The sequence below is a fragment of the Panthera leo genome, chromosome D1 (assembly GCF_018350215.1).
Source record: "Panthera leo isolate Ple1 chromosome D1, P.leo_Ple1_pat1.1, whole genome shotgun sequence".
NCBI classification, from domain to species: domain Eukaryota; kingdom Metazoa; phylum Chordata; class Mammalia; order Carnivora; family Felidae; genus Panthera; species Panthera leo.
Window position 1 is genome coordinate 103,793,863 of NC_056688.1, and position 23,542 is coordinate 103,817,404.

General features: G+C 40.3%; 2 protein-coding genes and 1 pseudogene across 2 annotated transcripts; 2 read left to right on the plus strand and 1 right to left on the minus strand.

Annotated features, from left to right (window-relative positions):
* LOC122201353 overlaps window positions 1–20,266 on the plus strand; it is a 35,085-nt pseudogene extending 14,819 nt beyond the window's left edge.
* Window positions 730–1,613, minus strand: LOC122200191 (voltage-dependent anion-selective channel protein 1-like). Its single transcript, XM_042905670.1, is given in 3 exon segments — window positions 730–1,290; window positions 1,293–1,391; window positions 1,394–1,613. Coding segments are annotated over 3 exon segments (846 nt in total). The 3' UTR covers window positions 730–763.
* On the plus strand, window positions 10,760–11,707 carry LOC122200186 (olfactory receptor 5A1). The gene has a single exon (XM_042905666.1). It carries the CDS (start codon window positions 10,760–10,762, stop codon window positions 11,705–11,707), a length of 948 nt encoding a protein of 315 aa, XP_042761600.1.
* Window positions 20,267–23,542: the final 3,276 nt, after the last annotated feature.

Here is a 23,542-nt window from a genome sequence, read left to right on the forward strand (position 1 = left end):
TCTAAAATGTACCCATTAAACTGCTAAAAAATAAACTGAGTGGCGAGAATATAACAGAAGTCCAATTATATTCCGAATGTTGTCACCATGTGATTACAGTCACAGAGACTCTTCCCAGCTTGCAACTGGGACTCTTAGAAGCTATTTCATACTCTGGTGCAAGGGCAAAAAAAAACACAACATGAGAGGGAATTAAGTCCTGAATTATTGGCTTCATCACATCCACCTTCTCCACCCTAAATGGCACAAAAGAAACAGCTACCACGCCCTGCAGACTACTTTTGGTGTAAAAGAGGTGATGGACTGGGGTGGAAACAGGTCATGAAAATCTGTCTAAAAAATGTCTCTTTCAGATGATTTTGTACACACCACCAGTGAGTCTCTCCTTCATTAGGGTAGGAAACCAAAGTTAATTCTCAGGAAGTCATAATTTCATCCATTTACTCAATACCAGTTTACAAAGTGCCTACGAAGTCTCAGCTTCCACTTGCAGCCATTTCTAGATAAAAAAAGAAACCTGACAATTCTAGAGGGCCACCAAGGTCCCCCAAAGTCTACAGCTGAAAGGACTCTTCTTGGAATTGGGTTTCTTCTGTACCTCTGAAAGGGTAACACCTTAAAGCTGAATCATCTTTAACCTGGAGGTCTAACGTGATATTTAGCAATACTCACATCCCAGACATACGACATCAAAAGGTACACTAAATTCTGAAGGTAGCTATGCTCAAAATAGTTTAAAATTAAACGATTGTACAGTATTTGTTTATGCCTGAAATTCCAGCCCTAGACCAAGCTTGTGGCCACCAGCATTGACAATCTTGCCATCCAGCAAAGCTGAGAGCGTCAGTTTGATACCTGGCTTTAGGGTCTGAGTGTATCCTAAACCTATCAGGCTGGAGTTGTTCACTTTAGCCGAGAAGCAGGCGTCAGGATCGATCTGATACTTGGCCGCTATTCCAAAGCGAGTGTTACTATTTCCTGCTGTCCGGGCCAGATTAACGGCGGTCTCTAACTTCTTGTTCACCTTCTGATCAATGGAGCCACCAAACTCTGTCCCGTCGTTTACGTTCGTGTGGAGCTGGAATTCGTCAGTCTTGTAGCCAACTGCAAAGTTGCTCTGGGTCACTCGAGACTTTGCAGTCTCAAAATTCATCTGGTAGCCAGCCAGCCAGCCCTCATAGCCCAGCACCAGAGCGCCCCGGATCGAAGGGCCGGCGATGTCGAAATCCACGTCACAGCCCAGGTTGATGTGCTCCCGCTTACACCCTGTCTTGATTTTAGCATTTTTCCCCCTGTGTTTGATGACAAGGATGAATCAAAGGTCAGCTTCAGTCCACGTGCAAGCTGATCCTCCACAGTAATCTCTGTGCCTAGTGTGTCGTCAGTGTTCATTTCTCTGTAAACGTCAGACCATATTCAGTCCATCTGTACTTGGTTTCCAGACTGCCAGTCACTTTGGTGGTCTCAGTGTTGGCGGAACCTGAGCTCGTAAATTCCATTCCATTCTCAGATTTTGTCTCCAAATCGAGTTTGATTAAGCCAAATCCATAACCCTTGGTGAAGACATCCCTGGCACATTTGCCAAGATCAGTATACGTGGGAGGCACAGCCATCTGGGGGGTGCGGGGGGGGGGGGGGGGGCGCGCGGGGGCGGCGGGCTCGGCGACTGCTAACGCGGGGGCTGCATCTCGAGGAACGGAGAGCAGCGGTGGGGCCGAGGACCTTTTTTATGTTAATTTTTGAGAGAGAGAGAGACAGAGCGCGAGCTGAAGGAGGGGCAAAGAGAGAGGGAGTCTCCAGGATCTGAGCTGTCAGCACAGAGCCCAAGGTGGGGCTCAGACTCACAAACCGCAAGATCATGCATGACCTGAGCCGAAGTTGACTCTTAACCAACTGAGTCACCCAGGTGCCCCATGTAGGGTCAGTTTTAAGAGGTGACCTTTGGGGACTAAAATCCACGTGAGAACCTAGCATTGCAATAGTAATTGATTATCCTCAAACACAGTATATACCCACTATGCTCTAAGCATTGTACTATATATACCCCTCAAGTTCCTTAACTCAATACCATCATGCAGTTCAATTCTGGGAAAGGAACCAGACCAGGAGATGGAGCAAGTCGCTAAGCAAATTGAAAATGGTAAATAACACTAATCGACAAATATATTTAGACAAGAGTGATGTAATTGAGAATAGGCAAGTCACAAGTTCACATTCAAGGTACCATTTTAAACCAATCAGATTTTTAAGTGCTTTAAAAGAAGCATCATAACATAATGAAAGAACAGTCTAGAAAAATGGCCATCCCGAGTTAAAAAATATTAAAAAAGGGGGGGGGGGGGCGCCTGGGTGGCTCAGTCTGTTAAGCATCAGACTTCGGCTCAGGTCATGATCTCATGGTTCCTGAGTTAGAGCCCCGCGTCAGGCTCTGTGCTGACAGCTCACAGCCTGGAGCCTGCTTTAGATTCTGTGTCTCCCTGTCTCAGCCCCTTCCCTGCTCATACTTTCTCTCTCTCTCTCTCTCTCTCTCTCACTCACTCACTCTCTCTCTCTCTCTAAAAAATGAATAAATATTTTAAAAACTTTTAATTAAAAATAGTAGTGTTAACACGTGGCATGAGTCTTAATCCTGCCTGTTTTCATCTGAGTGGTCTTGTGCACCTCCCTGATTTCACATCACCTCTTCATCTGTGAGATTCAACCAAGTGTATCAACATTGTATGATTGTGTCGGGATCATAAATGCACCCTATATAAACACCACTATATAAAAACTATTCAAATGGAATGATTTTTAAATTATCAATTTGGCTCAGAAGAAACACCTCCAGCTGTAGAATTCTGATACCAGTTTATTAGAAATTCATGGTAATCTATATTACTATTGTTCCCAGCTAACTATGTTTTTATTAAATACCAACTAACTACTGTACATGTTTTCATTAAGATGCCAGCTAAGTTGGACATAGTTTTTTTAGAGGGGGGAGGGGCAGAGAGAGAGAGAGAGAGGGTGGGAGAGAATCCCAAGCAGGCTCCACGCTCAGCATGGAACCCGACACCGGGCCCAATCTCATGACCCCGGGATCATGACCCAAGCTGAAATAAAGAATCCAATGCTTAACCAACTAAGCCACCTGGGAGCCTCATCTTGGACATAGTTTTTAGAAGACTTTCATGTTAAGCAATTATTCTTGGCACAATTTTTTAATAAACTATTATTACTATCATTGTCATTTTTTATTATTTTGAGCTGAGTATTACCATGAACACTATTTGTGAGTGGTGTGACATTATACTTCTGGAAAATACATGAACATATTAGACCCTCTTGGAATTGCTAAGTAAGACTTAAACCCAAAATGAATCATTAGGAAATTATAAGTGTTGAATCCTAAATAAGATAAAAATATCCTTAACCATTGATACAGTAAAAATTGCAACAAAAAATTTAAACTTTAAATAGTTTTTTTAATTTTTATTTTTATTTTCATTTTCATTTCTATTTTTAATATGAAATTTATTGTCAAATTGGTTCCCATACAACACCCAGTGCTCATCCCAAAAGTGGCCTCCTCAATACCCATCACCCACCCCCTATCAACCCTCAGTTTGTTCTCAGTTTTTAAGAGTCTCTTATGCTTTGGCTCTCTCCCTCTCTAACCTCTTTTTTTTTTTTTCCTTCCCCTCCCCCATGGTCTTATGTTAAGTTTCTCAGGATCCACATAAGAGTGAAAACATATGGTATCTGTCTTTTTCTGTATGACTTACTTCACTTAGCATAGCACTCTCCAGTTCCATCCACATTGCTACAAAAGGCCATATTTCATTCTTTCACATTGCCACATAGTATTCCATTGTGTATATAAACCACAATTTCTTTTTTTTTTAATTTTTTTTAACGTTTATTTATTTTTGAGACAGAGAGAGACAGAGCATGAACAGGGGAGGGTCAGAGAGAGAGGGAGACACAGAATCTGAAACAGGCTCCTGGCCCTGAGCGGTCAGCACAGAGCCCAATGCGGGGCTTGAACTCACGGACTGTGAGATCGTGACCTGAGCTGAAGTTGGCCGCTTAACCGACTGAGCCACCCAGGCGCCCCAACCACAATTTCTTTATCCATTCATCAGTTGATGGACATTTAGGCTCTTTCCATCATTTGGCTATTGTTGAAAGTGCTGCTATAAACATTGGGGTACAAGTGCCCCTGTGCATCAACACTCCTGTATCCCTTGGGTAAATTCCTAGCAGTTCTATTGCTGATCATAGGGTAGGTCTATTTTTAATTTTTTGAGGAACCTCTACACTGTTTTCCAGAATGGCTGCACCAATTTGCATTCCCACCAACAGGGCAAGAGGGTTCCTGTTTCTCCACATCCTCTCCAGCATCTGTAGTCTCCTGATTTGTTCATTTTAGCCACTGACTGGCGTGAGGTGACTATCTCAGTGTGGTTTTGATTTGTATTTCCCTGATGAGGAGTGATGTTGAGCATCTTTTCATGTGCCTGTTGGCCATCTGGATGTCTTCTTTAGAGAAGTGTCTATTCATGTCTTCTGCCCATTTCTTCACTGGATTATTTGTTTCTTGGGTGTGGAGTTTGGTGAGCTCTTTATAGATTTTGGATACTAGCCTTTTGTCTGATATGTCATTTGCAAATATTTTTTTCCCATTCTGTTGGTTGCCTTTTAGTTTTGTTGGTTGTTTCCTTTGCTGTGCAGAAGCCTTTTATCTTCATGAGGTCCCAATAGTTCATTTTTGCTTTTAATTCCCTTGCCTTTGGGGATGTGTCAAGTAAGAAATTGCTGCGGCTGAGGTCAGAGAGGTCTTTTCCTGCTTTCTCTTCTAGGGTTTTGATGGTTTCCTGTCTCACATTCAGGTCCTTTATCCATTTTGAGTTTGTTTTTGTGAATGGTGTAAGAAAGTGGTTTAGTTTCATCTTTCTGCATGTTGCTGTCCAGTTCTCCCAGCACCATTTGTTAAAGAGACTGTCTTTTTTCCATTGGATATTCTTTCCTGCTTTGTCAAAGATTAGTTGGCCATACATTTGTGGGTCTAGTTGTGGGGTTTCTATTCTATTCCATTGGTCTATGTGTCTGTTTTTGTGCCAATACCATGCTGTCTTGATGATTACAGCTTTGTGGTAGAAGCTAAAGTCTGGAATTGTGATGCCTCCTGCTTTGGTCTTCTTCTTCCAAATTACTTTGGCTAGTCAGGGCCTTTTGTGGTTCCATACAAATTTTAGGATTGCTTGTTCTAGCTTTGAGAAGAATGCTGGTTTTGATTGGGATTGCATTGAATGTGTAGATAGCTTTGGGTAGTATTGACATTTTAACAATACTTATTCTTCCAATCCATGAGCATGGAATGTCTTTCCATTTCTTTATATCTTCTTCAATTTTCTTCATAAGCTTTCTATAGTTTTCAGCTTACAGACCTTTTATATCTTTGGTTATATTTATTCCTAGGTATTTTATGCTTCTTGGTGCAATTGTGAATGGGATCAGTTTCTTTATTTGTCTTTCTGTTGCTTCATTATTAGTGTATAAGAATGCAACTGATTTCTGTACACTGATTTTTAAACTTTAAATAATTTTCATGGAAATAAACCATTAAGTGTTTTCTACTTATCAAGGCATTTGAAGACACCTATGAATCAACATCTTATTAAGCATGAGTTTTCCACGTTTTGACTAAATGTCCGTTGATCTACATTTCCCTCAGAAATTCTCAAAGGGAAGATCCCAAAGGAAGAGAATAAAAGTGTACTCATCTGGTTTCAGGACAGTGGTACAGCCTGAGAGGAGAGGTGATCTGGAAAAAAACATTTTCTATCACTTAAATCATCCTTCTCCTCGCCAACATCTGTTGTTACCTGAGTTGTTAATGTTAGCCATTCTGACAGGTGGTTCCTCAAAAAACTAAAAATAGAACTACCCTACAACCCAGCAATTGCACTACTAGGCATTTATCCATGAGATACAGGTGTGCTGTTTCAAAGGGACACATGTACCCCCATGTTTATAGCAGCACTATCAACAATAGCCAAAGTATGGAAAGAGCCCAAATGTCCATCGGTGGATGAATGGATAAAGAAGATGTGGGGTGTATATATATATATATATATATATATATATATATATATATATACACACACAATGGAGTATTACTCAGCAATCAAAAAGAATGAAATCTTGACATTTGCAACTATGTGGATAGAACTGGAGGGTATTATGCTAAGTGAGATAAGTCAGTCAGAGAAAGACAAAAATCATATGACTTCACTCATGTGAGGACTTTAAGAGACAAAACAGATGAACATAAGGGAAGGGAAACAAAAATAATATAAACACAGGGGGACAAAACAGAAGAGACTCATAAATATGGAGAACAAACTGAGGGTTACTGGAGGGGTTGTGGGAGGGGGAATGGGCTAAATGGGTTAGGGGCACTAAGGAATCTACTCCTGAAATCATTGCTGCACTATATGCTAACTAACTTGGATATAAATTTAAAAAAATAAAAATTTAAAAAAATCATCCTTCTGTCCAAGCCCAGAGGGCCTAGTCTCTTCAGACAGAGTAAGAGACTATTCTCATGGCTAGAAAGGTTCAGGGTCACTTGGAGGTACAGGATTATCAGTTTCAGTTGAGCTTACTCAAATGTCCCTCTTTCAATTCTCATCAAAATTCAGTATTCTCAGTTTAAGAAACAAGTGAATCAAACCTTTTTCTTTTCTCCCTTCCTCTCTCCAAACACAAAAATTAGTGATTTCCTTTGTGTGGAGTGTCTGGCCTTAAATTATTTTTTATTTGTACATGACCCTCCATAGAATCAACATTTTTACATTCTTATACTACATCATGCTATATAAGAGTAAATTTTAAAATTTTTAGAGGAAAAAGCCGTGTATCTAACGTCTCTCTCGCAGAAAGATAGGTTTCTGTGGAAAGAGAATGGATTTATGAAGGGAAGATTACAATTGACCTTTTAACACATTTATGTGCAATTGCATTCCAAAGTAAATGAATGTACCATTCATTGGTGTCATATAATCATGGGTTCAAATATTGGATCAATCTCTTACTAGCCATAAAATTTTGAGCAACTCATTTAGCTTTTCTGCATATATATACAGCTTTGCTTTCTTCTGCAGAGTAGGCGTTTATCTTGTCCTATGTGTTCTTCTGCTATCCTGAGTTTGTTCATCATGTACCACCAGAAGAGATTTTGACTAGCCTTGGGGGATCAGAAGAGATGGCCACTGGGATGGAGTTTAATAACATTGCGTTCGGAGCATTTATTTGAGTATGTGTTCTCCATACCACCCCAGAGATCAATTAACTACAGATCTTTGAGGTTTGGGTGATACATTTCTTTCTCTTTCAAAAAAGACCCTCAAGGGCAAATGTAATGAAATATCTCCAAGGAGAGAGGAAAAAAATCTCTCTCAAGTTCATTTCCAATCCCAGCTTTGAAACATTTTCAGCATGACCCCAACTGCAGATATTAGCAGATACCAGAGGAACTTCTTAAAGATTATATCTCTCTCTTCTCTCTGTATATTTTTCTCTCCTACTTTTCTGCTCACTAACACACATTCTATGCATCAAGTGGATATTTTTATCTCCCCTGAACAAACCAGCTCCAAGCTTGCTCTCCCAGCTCATTAGCACTTTGGGGATTGAAAGCAGTTACTGAAGCATGATTAGACTCCTTTCAACACAAAACTCAAGACAGGTATCAGCTAAAGGACAGACAGACGAGAGGAAGAGGGTGAGTTCAGTCATTCATCTTTTATTTTTTTGTCTTCTTGCTTTATAGAGCACTTTAGATCTACAAGACTATACAGATGACTAAGTTCCTTGGATTTTAGTTTTTCTCCATGTACTCTCAATTCTGTCTTTTCCCCAATTCAGCCACAATCTTACCTTACCCCTGCTTTGGTGGGCTTCCTGGACTATGTTTGAGCCCTTGCAACTAGAAAGAGAAATTAAGAGGAAATGAAATTTTGAAGGAATTGTTATGCCCTCGAACAGAGATCCAGTTATTAATAAGTGGTTTGAAAATCAATTTGGAAGGGCTGTGATTGGGGCAGACTTTACATAGCAGATTTTCCAAACACCACAGAGACCTCTCACCTCTAAAACCCTCTCTCTCTTTTCTAACTGGTGGCCTGAACTTTACCATCTGAATCTTAATTCTTGGAGTCAAGCTTTGGTGCTTTTTGAATGCTCACCTTATGTCAAGAGGGACTCTTTCATTTCCATCAACTATTTGTACATTGTAGGACAATTTGTACATCTGTAGGACAGACCTGGAAGAAGATCTTGAGGGATTGGGCTCCTGCAGCAGTGAGAGGAGGAGGCATCATGAAGTGGAGGACAGAGCCCAGGGCAGGAATAATGGGCAGATCAGATGATCCACACCTACTCCCCAGTTTGGCCGAAACTCTTGTCATTACACCATTTTTTAATTCCATCACCAACTATTCTGTTAAGCTCGGACTAAGCAGACTTAGTACTGTCTTGCAGATATTTGATAAAAGATGAGCTGAGTTGTAAATCAACTTTATCAGTTCCCATCAATTCCTGAGTGTCTTCTGTGTGCAAGGTACTATTCTAGGTGCCTGATTTTGCTGGCTTATCATATCTTCACAATGGCCTCAAAGACTGGTGTTATTCACAAAGATGCAGTTCAGCATCTGTGAGTGCAGTGAGGTCACTGAGCCTCCCAAACTCTCCTTTACCAGCTGCTATTGTTTATACTTATAGGATAGTAGGGAGTCTAGACTCAGACCAAAATGAGCCCTGCAAGTCTGCTGTGAGTGAAGATTTTCTTTCTCTGTGAAAAAAAAGAAGAAAGTCCTCATGAGCAGAGTTCAGTGGCATAAAGTGCTCCCAAGAGCCCTTAAATACCTTCTGTTTAATGTTCTAGAGTAAGATTCAGGGCATCCATGGGCAAGAGTGAAACTCTGGGTATGCTTTTTCTCTTGTTCAATTTGTCCAGATTCACTTTCTGTTTCTGGGAATGGTAAATTTCATTCTTAAATGTGGAAGTTCTCCCCACTGATGGCAACATTCAAATAGACTTGCAGTTGACCTATCAACCCCTAGATCATTAAATTCTTCAACCCCTCTCCTAAACACTTGTTACAAACCTACATGTCCCATCAGTGAACTCCTCAATTCAGTAAGGTTAAGCACATTTCCCCCACATAAGAGGAAGAGTTTCCAAATAAGACCCAGTTCCTTAAAGAATTCTTTAAGGAATATTCACTGCTGATAGCATTCACAGTCCCAATTAAGCAAAGTCTTATCTCAAGACCCATGAGCCTTGTGCACATTATCTTAAGCAACCCTTCAACAACTCTGTGAAGAAGTCACTGTTATCCCCATTCTCCGTTCTACAAACGGAGAAACTGAAACTCAGAAAGCCTAAATGAGTTGCGCAACATCCCACAGCTGGCAAGTGGCAGAGTCAGGATGAGAGCCAGGCTTGTCCCGAAGCCTACCCAGAATTATAACCACCACCTTACTCCCCTCCTTTTCCTGATAACCTGAAGAGGTGCCCCCCAAAAGACCTTGAATCACACTGCAGACCTCAGGTGTCTACCTAAGGGCAGAGCTCATGTGAATGGGTGAGTGCTCCAGCAGAGCTGTTTGGTGTTACTCACTGATGGTTTGCTCCCCTCTCTCTTTTTTTCTCCCTTCCCCTATGTTCATCTGCTTTGTCTCCTAAACTCCACATATGAATGAAATCATATGGTATTTGTCTTTCTCTGACTGACTTATTTCACTTAGTATAAAACACTCTAGCTCCATCCACATTGTTGCAAATGGCAAGATTTCATTCTTTTTGATGACTAATATTCCATCATATATATACATATATATTTATATATACATACCATATTTATACATACTATATATACACTCATATATATACATTATATAAACACATACATATTATACATTATATATACACATATATTATAAGTATATATTTATATATACATACTATATTTATAGTAGCATTATCAACAATAGCTAAACTACAGAGAGAGCCCAAATGTCCAGCAACTGATGAATGGATAAAGAAGATGTGGCTCTCTCTATAGTTTGGCTATTGTTGATAATGCTACTATAAACATTGATGTGCATATATCCCTTCAAACCTATATTTTTATATCCTGTGGGTAAATACCTAGTAGTGCAATTGCTGGGTGGTAGGGTAGTTCTATTTTTAATTTTTTGAGGAACCTCCATACTGTGTTCCAGAGTGGCTGCACTGGTTTGTATTCCCACCAACAATAAAAAAACAATTTGCCAAATCCTCCCCAACATCTGTTGTTTCCTGTGTTGTTAATTTTAGCCATTCTGACAGGTGTGGGTGGTATCTCATTGTGGTTTTGATTTGTATTTTCCTGAGGATGAGTGATGTTGAGCATCTTTTCATGTGTCTACTAGACATCTGGTTGTCTTCTTTGGAAAAATGTCTATTCATGTCTTCTGCCCATTTCTTAACTAGATTACTTGGTTTTGGGGTGTTAAGTTTGGTAAGCTCTTTCTAGATTTTGGTACTAACCCTTTATCAGATATGTCATTTGCAAATATCTTCTCCCATCCCGCAGGCTGCCTTTTAGTTTTGTTGATTGTTTCCTTCACTGTGCAGAAGCTTTTTGTCTTGATGAAGTCCAACAGTTGCCCTTGGATTATCATTATTGTGCCAGGTCTACTCTTCTCCTTGTGGTCCATGAGAAGCATGTCCACAGCTAAGGCCTGGAATAGCTCTTCAGTAACCATGTTCATCTTCCTGGGATTTGCAGACCATCCAGAACTCCAGACCCTTCTCTTTGTGACCTTCCTGGGTATCTATCTTGTGACACTGGCCTGGAACCTGGCCCTCATCTTTTTGATCAGAGGTGACCCCCGTCTGCACACACCCATGTACTTCTTCCTCAGCAACTTGTCTTTCATCGACATCTGCTACTCTTCTACAGTGGCCCCCAAGATGCTCACTGATTTCTTCCGGGAGCAAAAGACCATATCATTCTTGGGCTGTGCTGCTCAGTTTTTTTTCTTTGTCAGTATGGGTCTTACTGAGTGCTTCCTCCTGACTGCCATGGCATACGACAGATACGCAGCCATCTCCAATCCCCTGCTCTACACAGCCATCATGTCCCAGGGCCTCTGCACACGCATGGTGCTTGGGGCATATGTTGGTGGCTTCCTGAGCTCCCTGATCCAGGCCAGCTCCATATTTCAGCTTCACTTCTGCGGACCCAACATTATCAATCATTTCTTCTGTGACCTCCCTCCAGTACTGGCACTTTCTTGCTCTGACACCTTTCCTAGTCAAGTGGTGAATTTTCTCGTGGTAGTCACTATTGGGGGGACATCGTTCCTCATCCTCATCATCTCCTACAGTTACATAGGAACTGCTGTCTTGAAAATCCGTTCAGTGGAAGGCCGAAAGAAAGCCTTCAGCACATGTGCCTCACACTTGATGGTGGTGACTCTGTTGTTTGGGACGGCCCTTTTCATGTACCTGAGACCCAGCTCCAGCTACTCGCTTGGCAGGGACAAGGTAGTGTCTGTGTTCTATTCACTGGTGATCCCCATGCTGAACCCTCTCATTTACAGTTTGAGGAACAGAGAGATCAAAGATGCCCTATGGAAGGTGTTGGAGAAGAAGAAACTGTTTTCCTAGTTCACGACTGAAAATATATTTCTCCAGAGACAAATGATCTCTGGCATCTACCTCCATCTCTGACATTGACAAGGGAGACATCTTGTGTGCATATTTGAAAATGGAGGCTCCTCCCACCAGATTTCTCTCACCATTCCTCATGGCCATCTGCCTACTGACGCACCATGGATAGTCAAAAGGAGGAAGAGATTACTTCAGCAAAAACATCACCCCAGGATACCCAATTGGTATTACAACAACCACCTTTTATTGGATGCTTAATGAGTACCAGACACAAACGTTATTTAATTAAATTATGACACACATAGCACCGTCCCCATGTTATAAATGAGGAGACAGAGTCCCAGCAAGGAAGACTGACTTGCCCAGGACCATACAGGAAAAGGTTGAACCCATTCAGACCCAGGTTTTCTGAACTCCAGAGCCAGTGCTCTGCCCAAATGCTACCTTCCACATTCAACAACAAACAACCTTGAAGTTGTACAAGTGTATGACTCTTGTTACTGGCATATGGCAGAACCCAAAAAGATACACTATGTATGGTTGAGGTAAATGAGAGGAATGATACCTACTCCATTAAACACTCTTCCAAGACCTCCCTGTTGGATTCCCATTACAGCTACTCAATAATTTGCTAACACTGAAGGACAATACCCTTTGCCGCCATTTTTCTCTATCTCCACTACATTGGGGCCTAGAAATTCTGAACTCAACGGAATCACATCAGTGCTCTTCTTCCCAGTCTCAATCACCGAAACCACCTAGTTGGTCAGTATCTTCTAGATTTCTACCATGTCATCCTGTTCAGCACCTGACTCCATTTCATAGTATGGTCTCCTTTTCTCACCATATTCTGAGTTCTTCTTGCTCTCTTCTATTTGAACCCATTGGTCCTATAAGATCCTTGCTTCTTTCCCTGTATAGATTAGCCCTTGCAGACCCACAGTGAGTATTATTTGCTATCATCTCAGGAAGGTATACCCGAGGCTCTCACCTCCAGGTCATTACTCCTTTATGGAAGGTACTTACACTGGCATTGATCAGCACAACCATTTCTCCTGGCAAATCCCTCTCTCATTGGTCTGTGGCTCTGTTCCCTTCCCAACATACTGACTTTCCATTCGTGCAGGTCTAGTGGATATGCAGAAAGATTTAATTTGATTTTGTTGTTCATGTAAGTGGATTAATTATTTCCTTTGTATCTGGAAGAGTGTAAAGAATGCATGGGGAAGAAAGATATCTGTGTTAGGTCTCCTGGTTTCTCCAGTCTCCTAAATTCATTCCCACCCAAGGTCAAGCAAACTTAAAATGACCCATAGAAATAACACCCAATGGTATTACCCAATGGGTAACTTTTCCTGAAGTTCCTTTATCAGTTACCTTTATGAATATTAGAACCCATATGACATCATTGTATTGGAAAGTCTGGGGATCATTTCTACTGATGGTTGCTACACCCTGGACAGCTCTAGTTTTGTGCTTCCCCAGCTGGCTGAGGATAATGTGAGGAGGTCTTTGTGATTATTTAAAATGTAAGATCCAATGGAGGGGCCAAGAAGAGCAGACCTCAGGACCAAAAAATAGATTATTCCTTTGAAGCTTAGCATTGATATGCTTGAATTCTGGGTTTTTTTTTAATCCAAATGAATACAACTTGATTAAGGATAATTATTCTTTCTTCCTAAAAGAAGTGATTCAATTTATGAAAATTATGGGAAAAGGTTTACTTAAAGAAAATCTTTATTCAATATCAGATCATCTTACCTTCTTCTTTAAGTTCAAACATACACACATCCCCTTTGTTTTTCCTTATGTCTTATTTTGCAACCAATCTTAGTTCATATACCATAGACCTCCACGTGACCTCATGAAGGAGCTTTACATGTAAGCTTTACACATAAGTACATGTAAAATGTGGCCTCTACATAGTTTGATCTGAGGAATCTGAGTGTATTAGTTTATTATCACTACTGTAAACTAATTGCCACAAACTAAGTGTCTTCAAACCACATACATTAATTATCTCAACGTTCTGTAGGTTCGAATTTTGAAAAAGGTCTCACTGGGTTGAAATCAAGGCATCGGCAGGGTTGTGTTCCTTTCTGGAAGCTCTAGGATAGACTCCATTTCCTTGCCTTCCCCAGCTTCTAGAGGCCACCTGCATTCTTTAGCTGGTGGTTCCCTTCCTCCATCTTCAAAACCAGTGATGTCACATCTATGCTGAGCTGGGAAAGGTTCTCTGTTTTTTTTTTTTTTAACTATGTGTTTAATTTTAATTCCAGTGCAGTTAACATACAGTGTTATATTAGTTTCAGGCGTACAATACAGTGATTCAACAATTGCATACATTATTCAGTGCTCATCATGATAAGTGTACTCTTAATCCCCTTCACCTATTCCCCCATTCCCTCACCCACCCACCTTCCCTCTAATAACCATATGTTTGTTCTCTATAGTTCAAAGTCTGCTTCTTGTACTCTCTCTCTCTCTCTCTCTCTCTCTCTATCTATCTATCTCCCTGCCTCCCTCTTTTTCCCTTTGCTCCTTTGTTTTGTTTCTTAAATTCCTCATAGGAGTGAAATTATATGGTATTTGTCTTTCTCTGTCTGGCTTATTTCGTTTAGCATTATACTCTCTAGCTCAATCCAAACTGTTGCAAATAACAAGATTTCATTCTTTCCTTATAGATGAGTAATATTCCATTATGTATGTACACACACACACACACACAAACACCCTATCTATTCATCTACCCTCAAACAGTTAAAAATGAAACTACTGTATGATTCAGTAATCGTACTACTGGGTCCTTACCAAAAAAAAAAAAAATACAAAAACACTAATTCAAAGGGATACAAGCACCTCTATGTTTATTGTAGCATTATTTACAATATCCAAGTTATGGAAACAGCCCAAGTGTCCATTGATAGATGAGAGGTTCTCTGCCTTTAAAGACTTTTGTGATTATATTTTGCCCACCTGGATAATCCAGGAAAACCTCCTTGTTTCAAGGCCCATAATTCAATCACATCTGAAAAGTCCCTTTTGCCTGAAGGATAATCTACTTATGGGCTCCTGGTATTCAGATGTAGGCATCTTTGAGGAGCCACGCTTCTGCTTATTTAGTTCTATTAATACCTATCACTTGATTTGAGCTTATGAGGCCAGCTCTCAAAAACATTCATGAGTTCCCCATGGCCCTCAAAGTTAGTCTTTAACATGCATTATTAAGTCCCTTTTGCTTTTCAATATAGTCCTGCTTACCTCTATAGCTTTTCACCCCCTCCCTAGCACTTTGGGATCTGGACAGCACTGTCACATGACAACAACAACTCCTTGTCTTCCTCCCCTTCTTCTTCTTCTTCTTCTTCTTCTTCTTCTTCTTCTTCTTCTTCTTCTCCTTCTTCTTCTTCCTCCTCCTCCTCTTCCTCTTCTTCCTCTTCCTCCTCTTCCTCCTATTCTTCCTCAACTACTTCTTCTTCTCCTTCTTCTTCCTCTTCCCCTTCCTCCCTTCTCCCCCTCCTTCTTCTTCTTCTTCTTCTTCTTCTTCTTCTTCTTCTTCTTCTCCTTCTCCTTCCTATTCATCTACTTCTGCTGGTTCTTCTTCTTCTGCCTTGAGCTCTTTACACAATGAATTTTCTCTTTCCTCCATACCCTTTTCAGTTAACTAATGGCTTCTCATCTGTCAGGTCTCTGCTCAGGAAGCACTTCCTCTATGAAGATTTGCCCACCCTTTTCCCAAATCCAAAACATAATCATTTACTCAGTCGTTGCACTAACATGACTGTTTGCAATTTCTTGATCTGTAACTTGTCCTATACACTAGATTATAATTTCCTTGAGGACAGAGACTGACCCTTGTTCACTGTTGTTCTCCCAGGACCTAACACAGTGGCATATAGTAGGCATGGAATAAATATTTGTTTGATAAATGAACGATTCACTGTTCATAGTAATTTTGGCTTTTGCTGAGTATAGTGCTTATATTATTGCCTTGTGGTATGGCTAACAAGGTTTCTTATAGATTTATTTCAATGAAAGAGAGATCGAACAAAATTAGACCCCTCTTCCCATCTATTACTCTTTTTTAAAATGTTTTAAGAAAGCTTTTTTTTTAAAAAAAAAAAAGCTTATTTATTTATTTTGAGAGAGAGAGTGAGAGTAGGGGAGAGGCAGAGAGAGAGAGAATCTCAAGCAGGCTCCGAGTTGTCAGCACAGAGCTGGACATGGGGCTAGAACTCAGGATACTGTGAGATCATGACCTGAACTGAAATCAAGAGTCAGACGCTCAACTGACTGAGCCACCCAGGTGCCCCAAGGGAGCTTTTAATTAAACTGCTACTCATAACAATTCAAAACTTGGTAGCACTAATTTTTGTAAGTATAACACAACTAGAGACAGTTAAAGAGGAAAGCAAAAACCAGAGCATCAGCACAAATAAAACACCCTATACATCAATCCTCAATCACTTTCCATCTTTGCTGTCTCTAAGCATCATTTATTTAAGCCCATACAGGATTGCTTAATTGCAGTGAGAGGTGTGCTACCATGTTCCTGGCTTGAATGGGCTTGCATCTTCAATCAGGTATCAAAGCACCTATTTCCCTAATCTGAGAAATCTAACCCAGTTTGTGCCCAAAAGCAAGTGTGAGCCCACCCTGAAGCTTCTTCAGCCTCCCCTGCCCCCTTTCTCTCTAACCATAGACAACAGGGAAAAGAGACGACTGGATCACAAGGTGAATCTACTGTTTCCAGAACAAAACACTCTGGAGGTCATTTTTCTCCGTCTCATGCAGAAATCTTCCCTCTCTGAAATGTGGCTCCTTCCCCTTAGAAATGAAAAGCTGACTTAACTCGGTGAGAGGACAAAGGGATTTTATAAAATATTTACAAATCCAATTTTGCCAGAAACACTTTGTGGAACATATTTAAACATTAAATAACCTATTTTTTTTTAAGTTTTGAGGCAGAGATAAAAATCTCCACTTTTTAATTTTTACTCTTTCTAGTTTCAAAATATTTTATCCTAGTTTCAAAATTCAAAACATTTTAACTCTTTGTAGTCTCAAATATGCATTCACTGCACATAATAAAGCAAGTTGCAAAAAAGTGAAGTTATATGCTTTTTAAAAGTTAAAATGCTACATGGCAATTAGAAAAGATAGGTAAATATTTATGAAGGCTTGGAGTAGAAAAATCTCTCTAAACTTAATGCTCAAAGCAAACCATGAATAAAAAAAAAAGGATGGGTTTGACTATGATAGTGTTAAACTCTGTATGACAGGGGTGCCTGGGTGGCTCAGTTGGTTAAGCATCTGACTTCAGCTCAAGTCGTGATCTCGTGGTTTGAATTCAACCCCTGCATCTGGCTCTGCACTCTCAGCACAGAGCCTACCTCAGATCCTCTGTCTCCCTCTCTCTATCTGCCCCTCCCTCACTCTCTCTCTCTCAAAAATAAACAAGCATTAAAAAATTAAAAAATAAAATAAAATCTGTATGACAAACAAAACATAAAGAAAATTAAAGGACTGTATGTTTAGCCAAGGAAAATATGCATGCCACCTATAGTAGACAATAGTTTTATAGGGGCTCCTGGGTGGCTCAGTCGGTTAAGCATCTGACTTCAACTCAAGTCATGGTCTCACAGTTTGTGATTTTTGAGCCCCACGTGGGGCTCACTGCTGTCAGTGCAGAGCCCGCTTAGGATCCTCTGTCCCTCTGTCTCTCTGCCCCCCGACTCTTGTGTGCTCTATCTTTCTCTCAAAAATAAACATTTAAAAAATAGTTTAGGTAAATGTCTCTTACAAACAAAATTAGAAAAAGATAAACCAATAGAAAAAAATGGGCACAGTTATGAGCAAGCAATTCACAAAAGGAGAAACACAAATGGCTAATAAGTTGGTGAGAAAATACTTGACTGTAGTAATATTCAAAGGAATGTAAATGTGGGTGCGCCTGTTTGACTCAGTCTGTGGAGCATGGGACTGTGGATCTTGAGGTTGTGAATTCGAGCCCTAGTTCCATGTTGGGTGCATAAGTAACTTAAAAATATAATCTGTAAAAAAAAAAAAAAAGGAAATGAAAATGTAACCATGAGAAAATTTTTTGTTAGAAAGACGGGTTAAAAGTAACCATAATACTGAATGCTAACAAAGGTACAGGAAAATGGGCCCTCTCCTATACAGTTGGTGAAAATATAAATTGTACTTTCTTTCTAAAGGTTAGTTTGGCAATGTGTGTTAAAAAAAATCATTAAAATGTACATGCTTTTGCCCTAAGTATTGTCCTTCTAGGAATGGATTCTAAGATATTCACACACATCCAAGGATGTTTCATCGCAATGTTTTGCATGATGGCAAAAGTTGAAATGACCTTGTGGGCCTTGAAAATCAAACCTTGTTTTCTAATCTAGGTGTCTTTCTTCCCCGTAACTGGCCATAACATGAATTAAGAACAAACTTCTCTCTACCTTTTTTACGATTTATTTTAGCTATTTAAAAAATGTCCAATTCCATATTCTGTTTGTGAAGCAAGTGAATTAAAATGTTCATATTCTGTTAAATTAAAATCTGTATCAAATTAAAATTAAATATTTATTTAATATAATTAAGTGGTTTGCTAAATTAAAATTTTAATGTATATTTAACTAGTAAGTTGCTTTTCTTATGAGTCTGTCATCTTCTATTGCTTTTTATAGGCATATGCTTCCTCCATAGAAAAGATATTCTTCACTCCTGCCTTAAATACTGCACATTTTTAATAAAACCCAGAAAATATTCTAGGGAAAAAAATATTCTAAAAAAAATTAAAAAAAAAATTCTATGGAAAGTCTGTGTATTTTGTGCTCTGTCACCAGAGGGAAAGGTCACAGTGTGTGCTGTGAAGAGAATATGGGCTCATGATGTAAGGACTCTAGTGCAAAGTGTCCTTCTAATTTGTGAGTGTCAATGTCCATCAAATCATCTGTGAGTGGATAGTTTGCAGGATTTAATATGTTAACATATGCAAAATGCCCAGCACTTGGCAAACAATAGAAACTCAATGCTTATGAGAATCTCTGTGCTGACAGGTTATTTGGAGGTGAAGAGGGCAGGGTTTTCTATGATCAGGTGTTTATCCTGTGCTGGATCTTTCAGATCCTCCTGTGTATTTTCCTCATGGACCACAAAGGAGAATCCCACGATTGATAATCTCTGGGGAATCTGAGAGTCTGACCAATGGGATGGAGATTAATTTACTCTGCTTTTAGAAAATGTAAGTGAAATGTGTCCTCTATACTTCAGGGAGTGATGAATTCATGAAGCCATGGATTTTGAATTCTGCAAAGCCCTCCTTCACAGAGACACCCAAGTGGTAAATGCAGTGATTCACCTACAAGAATGTAGAGATCCATCTCCCCTAACCTTGGACTTTGAAAACCCCTTCTCTACTGTCCAAAGTTGCAGGTGTTAACAGGCACTAGAAAAGAGTTTCTTCAGAAGTTTACAATTTCTCCCCAATCTCCTTCTGTCTTATCACTTCTAGTGTCTGCCCACAAACACACCTTACTGGGTCCAGGAGGATGGATGAATAAGGCAGCTTCAAGTTCTAGTAGTCTCATTAGAGACGAACTGAGGACTGGAAGGAGTTACATGTGCCTGATTAGACTGTATGCAAAGCAGAGTCAATCCAAGCATAAAATACTTAGGGAACAGATTGGTGGGAGGGTGAAGGAGAGTGGGTACCCACAGCCAGTTGGCATTTGCTGTGTGTGCATGTACCAGGCAGTCTTATTTATGAGCCTCCTGCGAACCATAGGATTCAGCCAGAGAACAGAAACTTCTTTAGCATCTCTTCTCCATGCATTACTCTAGACTTTATGCCTTTCTATAAACTCAACCCAGATCTTTCCTTTTCCTCCTCTGCTCCTCTGATGACATCCTCTGATGGGCATCCTGAGCCATGTTTGAATCTTTGCTCCAAGGAAAAGAAATTAAAAAAAAAAAAAAAAATTCCCAAAGAGGTTGTTTGCTTTCAATCCCTACCTAAAAACAATTAGGAGTGACATATATCCTATGCACAAGGGAAGTCCCCAAACTCCAAACTCCCCCCTTATTTGCAATGTTGATGCCTGGTATTCTACCATCTGAAACTCATCTGTTAGTTGAAGGCTTGACCCCTCTTACAACGCCCCCTCTTTAAACTTTCCCCTTTTAACAGAGGTTACTTTACTCTGTGAGTTTCATAGACATGTGTACAGTAAGGCTCTGAGAGAGAAAGGGGAAGCCTCTAAGCACCTGGGAAGTTAGGAAGAGGACAAATTCCGGACCAGAAGAGGGCGCACTCGCAGACAGAAAGCATGATCCCCAGCCTGACGCAGGTCTGGTTACTTACATTGATAACAACTTTTGCCATTTCACTTTCAGGGTCAAGACACCTGTCAGACCAAAACTGTCGACCCAAATGGTCGAGCCGCCAAGTTTTAAGACATTTGAAACTGGCCAGAGCTAATTCAGCGAGGTAAGATGTGTAAAACATTCTGGGTCTTGCACACCAATAAAATTGTATCTGTTTTATTAGTTCTGGTGTTGTCTAATTGGAAAAGAATCATTCCCCAGATGCCTCTCACCATTACCCCACAGTATACATAAAGGAATCAGTGTTTCCCTATGACTCAGGGAGCATTGTGTTAGACACAACACTCACTGTTTTATGTAATTAGCGCCATAACCTGTCAGGTGGGTATTTCTCAGATGATCAAGGTTCCAGTCCCAGAGCCTCGAGTTGCCAACTGACAATTTATGGATGTCATTGTGCTGTCACATCCCCTTTCTCTAAATCTATCGAGGGAATGCTATTAATTTTAAATTCACGAATATTTAATTTCACATCCACTTGGCACAATAGGTGTGGGAATTCATTATATATCTATACATAATTTGTGTAATTTGTGTTTGGTCCCCATCTCTCTGTGGTTCTGAGTGCAGACTGAATTCTCTGTTTTATCGTGAGGGCAAGGACCTCCTCTCCTGACTCAAGGAAAAAAGAGTCCTCTTCTAAGTTCGGAGAGTCTCTATACCTTTACAATAAAAGTTCAGGAATTCCTATTATATCAAAAATCCCTGATGATAAATCATTCTAATTTGTTTGTAAAGTAATACTCAGGGTAGTATATCCCTATTCCTCTCCTTCTGGTGTCAATTTATTGAATAGAAAATAGAATTTATGGTGGCAAAAATCTTACCCTTAAATTGTGAGTGTTCTTTCTCAAGGGTACTCACTAGACCGAATTTTTTTTCAAATTTTTAAAAATTTTTATTTATTTTTAAGAGAGACAGAGACAGAATGCGAGTGGGTTAGGGGCAGAGATAGAGGGAGACACAGAATCGGAAGCAGGCTCCAGGCTCCAAGCTGTCAGCACAGAGCCTGATGCAGGGCTCCAACTCACGAGCTGTGAGATCATGACCTGAGCCAAAGTCGGACGCTCAACCGACTGAGCCACCCAGGGGCCCCTCTCTAGACTGAATTTTTAAGATAAAAGAATGATCAAAAAGAGCCCCTTGCTTGATGCTTCAGTCTCAAGAAGACTAAATCCCCAACATCACCTCTAAAACACCTTCCTCTGAACTTGCATATCTCCCATAAGGGACTCATTTTTTCAAGTGTTTAGCATTTGAAAGTGTTTAGCTCAAGTGTTTAGCACTTGTCAACATGGAGTCACATGACATACTCCATCTCCATGTCCAAGAGCCACCATTGGGAATATGCACCTTTAAAGAAGCACTTGCTCATTGACTGTAACTTTATTATAAGCTTTACATACATCCTCTGAAACAGGAGTCTCAATAGCCCCATGAGACAAGCAATATCATTCCCACTGGACAATAGAAACTGAGTCTCAAAAAAGAACCTGTTGTAGGAAATGCAAATGACAGCCACAATGAGATATCACTTCACACATGTTAGAATGGCTAGAATAAAAAACACAAGAAACAACAAGTGCTGACAAGGATGTGGAGAAAAGGAAGCCTTGTGCACTGTTGGTAGAAATGTAAATTGGTGCGATCACTGTGGAAAGCAGTATGGAGGTTCCTCAAAAAATTAAAAATAGAAATACCATATGATCCAATAATTTCACTACTGGATATTTACCCAAAGAAAATGAAAACACTAGCTCAAAAATATGTATCCTATGTTTATCACAGCACTATTTACAATAGCCAAGATACGGGTGCATCCCAAGGGCCCATCAACAGATGAATGGATAAGGAGGATATGATACACACACACACACACACACACACACACACACACACACACACACAGGAATACTACACAGCCATAAAAAGGATGAGATCTTGGCATTTGCAACAACATGGGTAGACTTATTATGCTAAATGAAATAAGTCAGACTAGGACAAATACCATATGATTTCACTTATATGAGGAGTGTAAAAAACAAAACAAATGGGGTCGCCTGGGTGGCTCAGTTGGTTAAGCATCCGACTTCAGCTTGGGTCACAATCTCACAGTTCGTGAATTCAAGCCCAGCGTCGAGCTCTGTGCTGACAGCTCAGAGCCCAGAGCCTGCTTCGGATTCTGTGTCTCCCCCTCTCTCTGCTCCTCCCCAACTCATGTTCTGTCTCTCTTTCTCAAAAATAAATAAACATTAAAAAAAATAACAAACAAACAAACAAAAACAAATGAACAAACAAAAAGCGAAACTAGACTCAAATCGGGGAAAAGTCTGATAGTTGCCAGAGAAGAGGGGAGATGGGGGATGGGCAAAATGGGTTAAAGGGAGTGGAGGTATAGGCTTCCGGTTATGGCATGAGTAGGTCACGGGCATAAAAGGTACAGCATAGGGAATATAGTCAATGGTGTTGTAATGGCATTGTGTAGTATCGGATGGTAGCTACACTTGTGAGCATAGCATATCGCATAGACTTGTCCAATCACTATGTTGTACACCTGAAACTAATGTAACATTGTGTGTCAACTATACTTCCAATAAAGAATAAAAACTGGAAAAACATCTGTTGCCATATTTGTAGCCCAAAGTTACACAACTGGTAAAGGGCAGTTAGAAGTAGAAACAGGGAGCATAGTAGTCTCCAAAACCCACCCAACAGGAAACCCCTACTCTCTTACTCTTCTTTTCTGCCAACCCAGAGGGCTGAAACAACACTCAGCTTCCACCCAAGCCTTCCTTCCCTTTCCGTGTCCCTTAAGATCAGGTTTGCATCATGGCCTGACATCAATCCCAATCTTCCCTGGCTCCCTCTATATTTCCTCTCACATTTCCTGTAGTAAAGGAGTGTCCTTTACTAAAGCCCTTGCATGTTCAGTCCTGGCTTGGAGTCTGCTTCTTGGAAGACCTGGATTAACAGAACTTCATTGTTCATAAAAGCTCCAAATAGTAAACCGTCTAAGCATCCATAAAGATGTGGACAAATAAGGGGATACGTAATGCACTGGAATATCATATCGTGATAAGTGTAAACAAATTATAGCTACATGCAAAAACATGGATTGATCTCACAGGCATACTGTTAAACAAAAATGCCAAATACAAAATAAGACCTACAATATGATCTAATGCACATAAAGTTCGAAAACAGACAAAATTAACTGTATATTTTTTAATGTCTATTTATCTTTGGGAGAGAGAGAGAGAGAGAGCACGAGTGGGGAAGGGCAGAGAGAGAAAGAGAGACAGAATCTGAAGCAGGCTCCAGGCTCTGAGCTGTCAGCACAGAGCCCAACGTGGGGCTTGAACTCACGGAATGCAAAATCATGACCCGAGCCCAAGTTGGACACTTAACCTACTGAGCCACCCAGGTGCCCCCAAATTA

Bases quoted from the DNA above. Each gene is read 5' to 3' on its own strand.
- LOC122200186 (XM_042905666.1), top strand. From the start codon at position 10,760: ATGTCCACAGCTAAGGCCTGGAATAGCTCTTCAGTAACCATGTTCATC.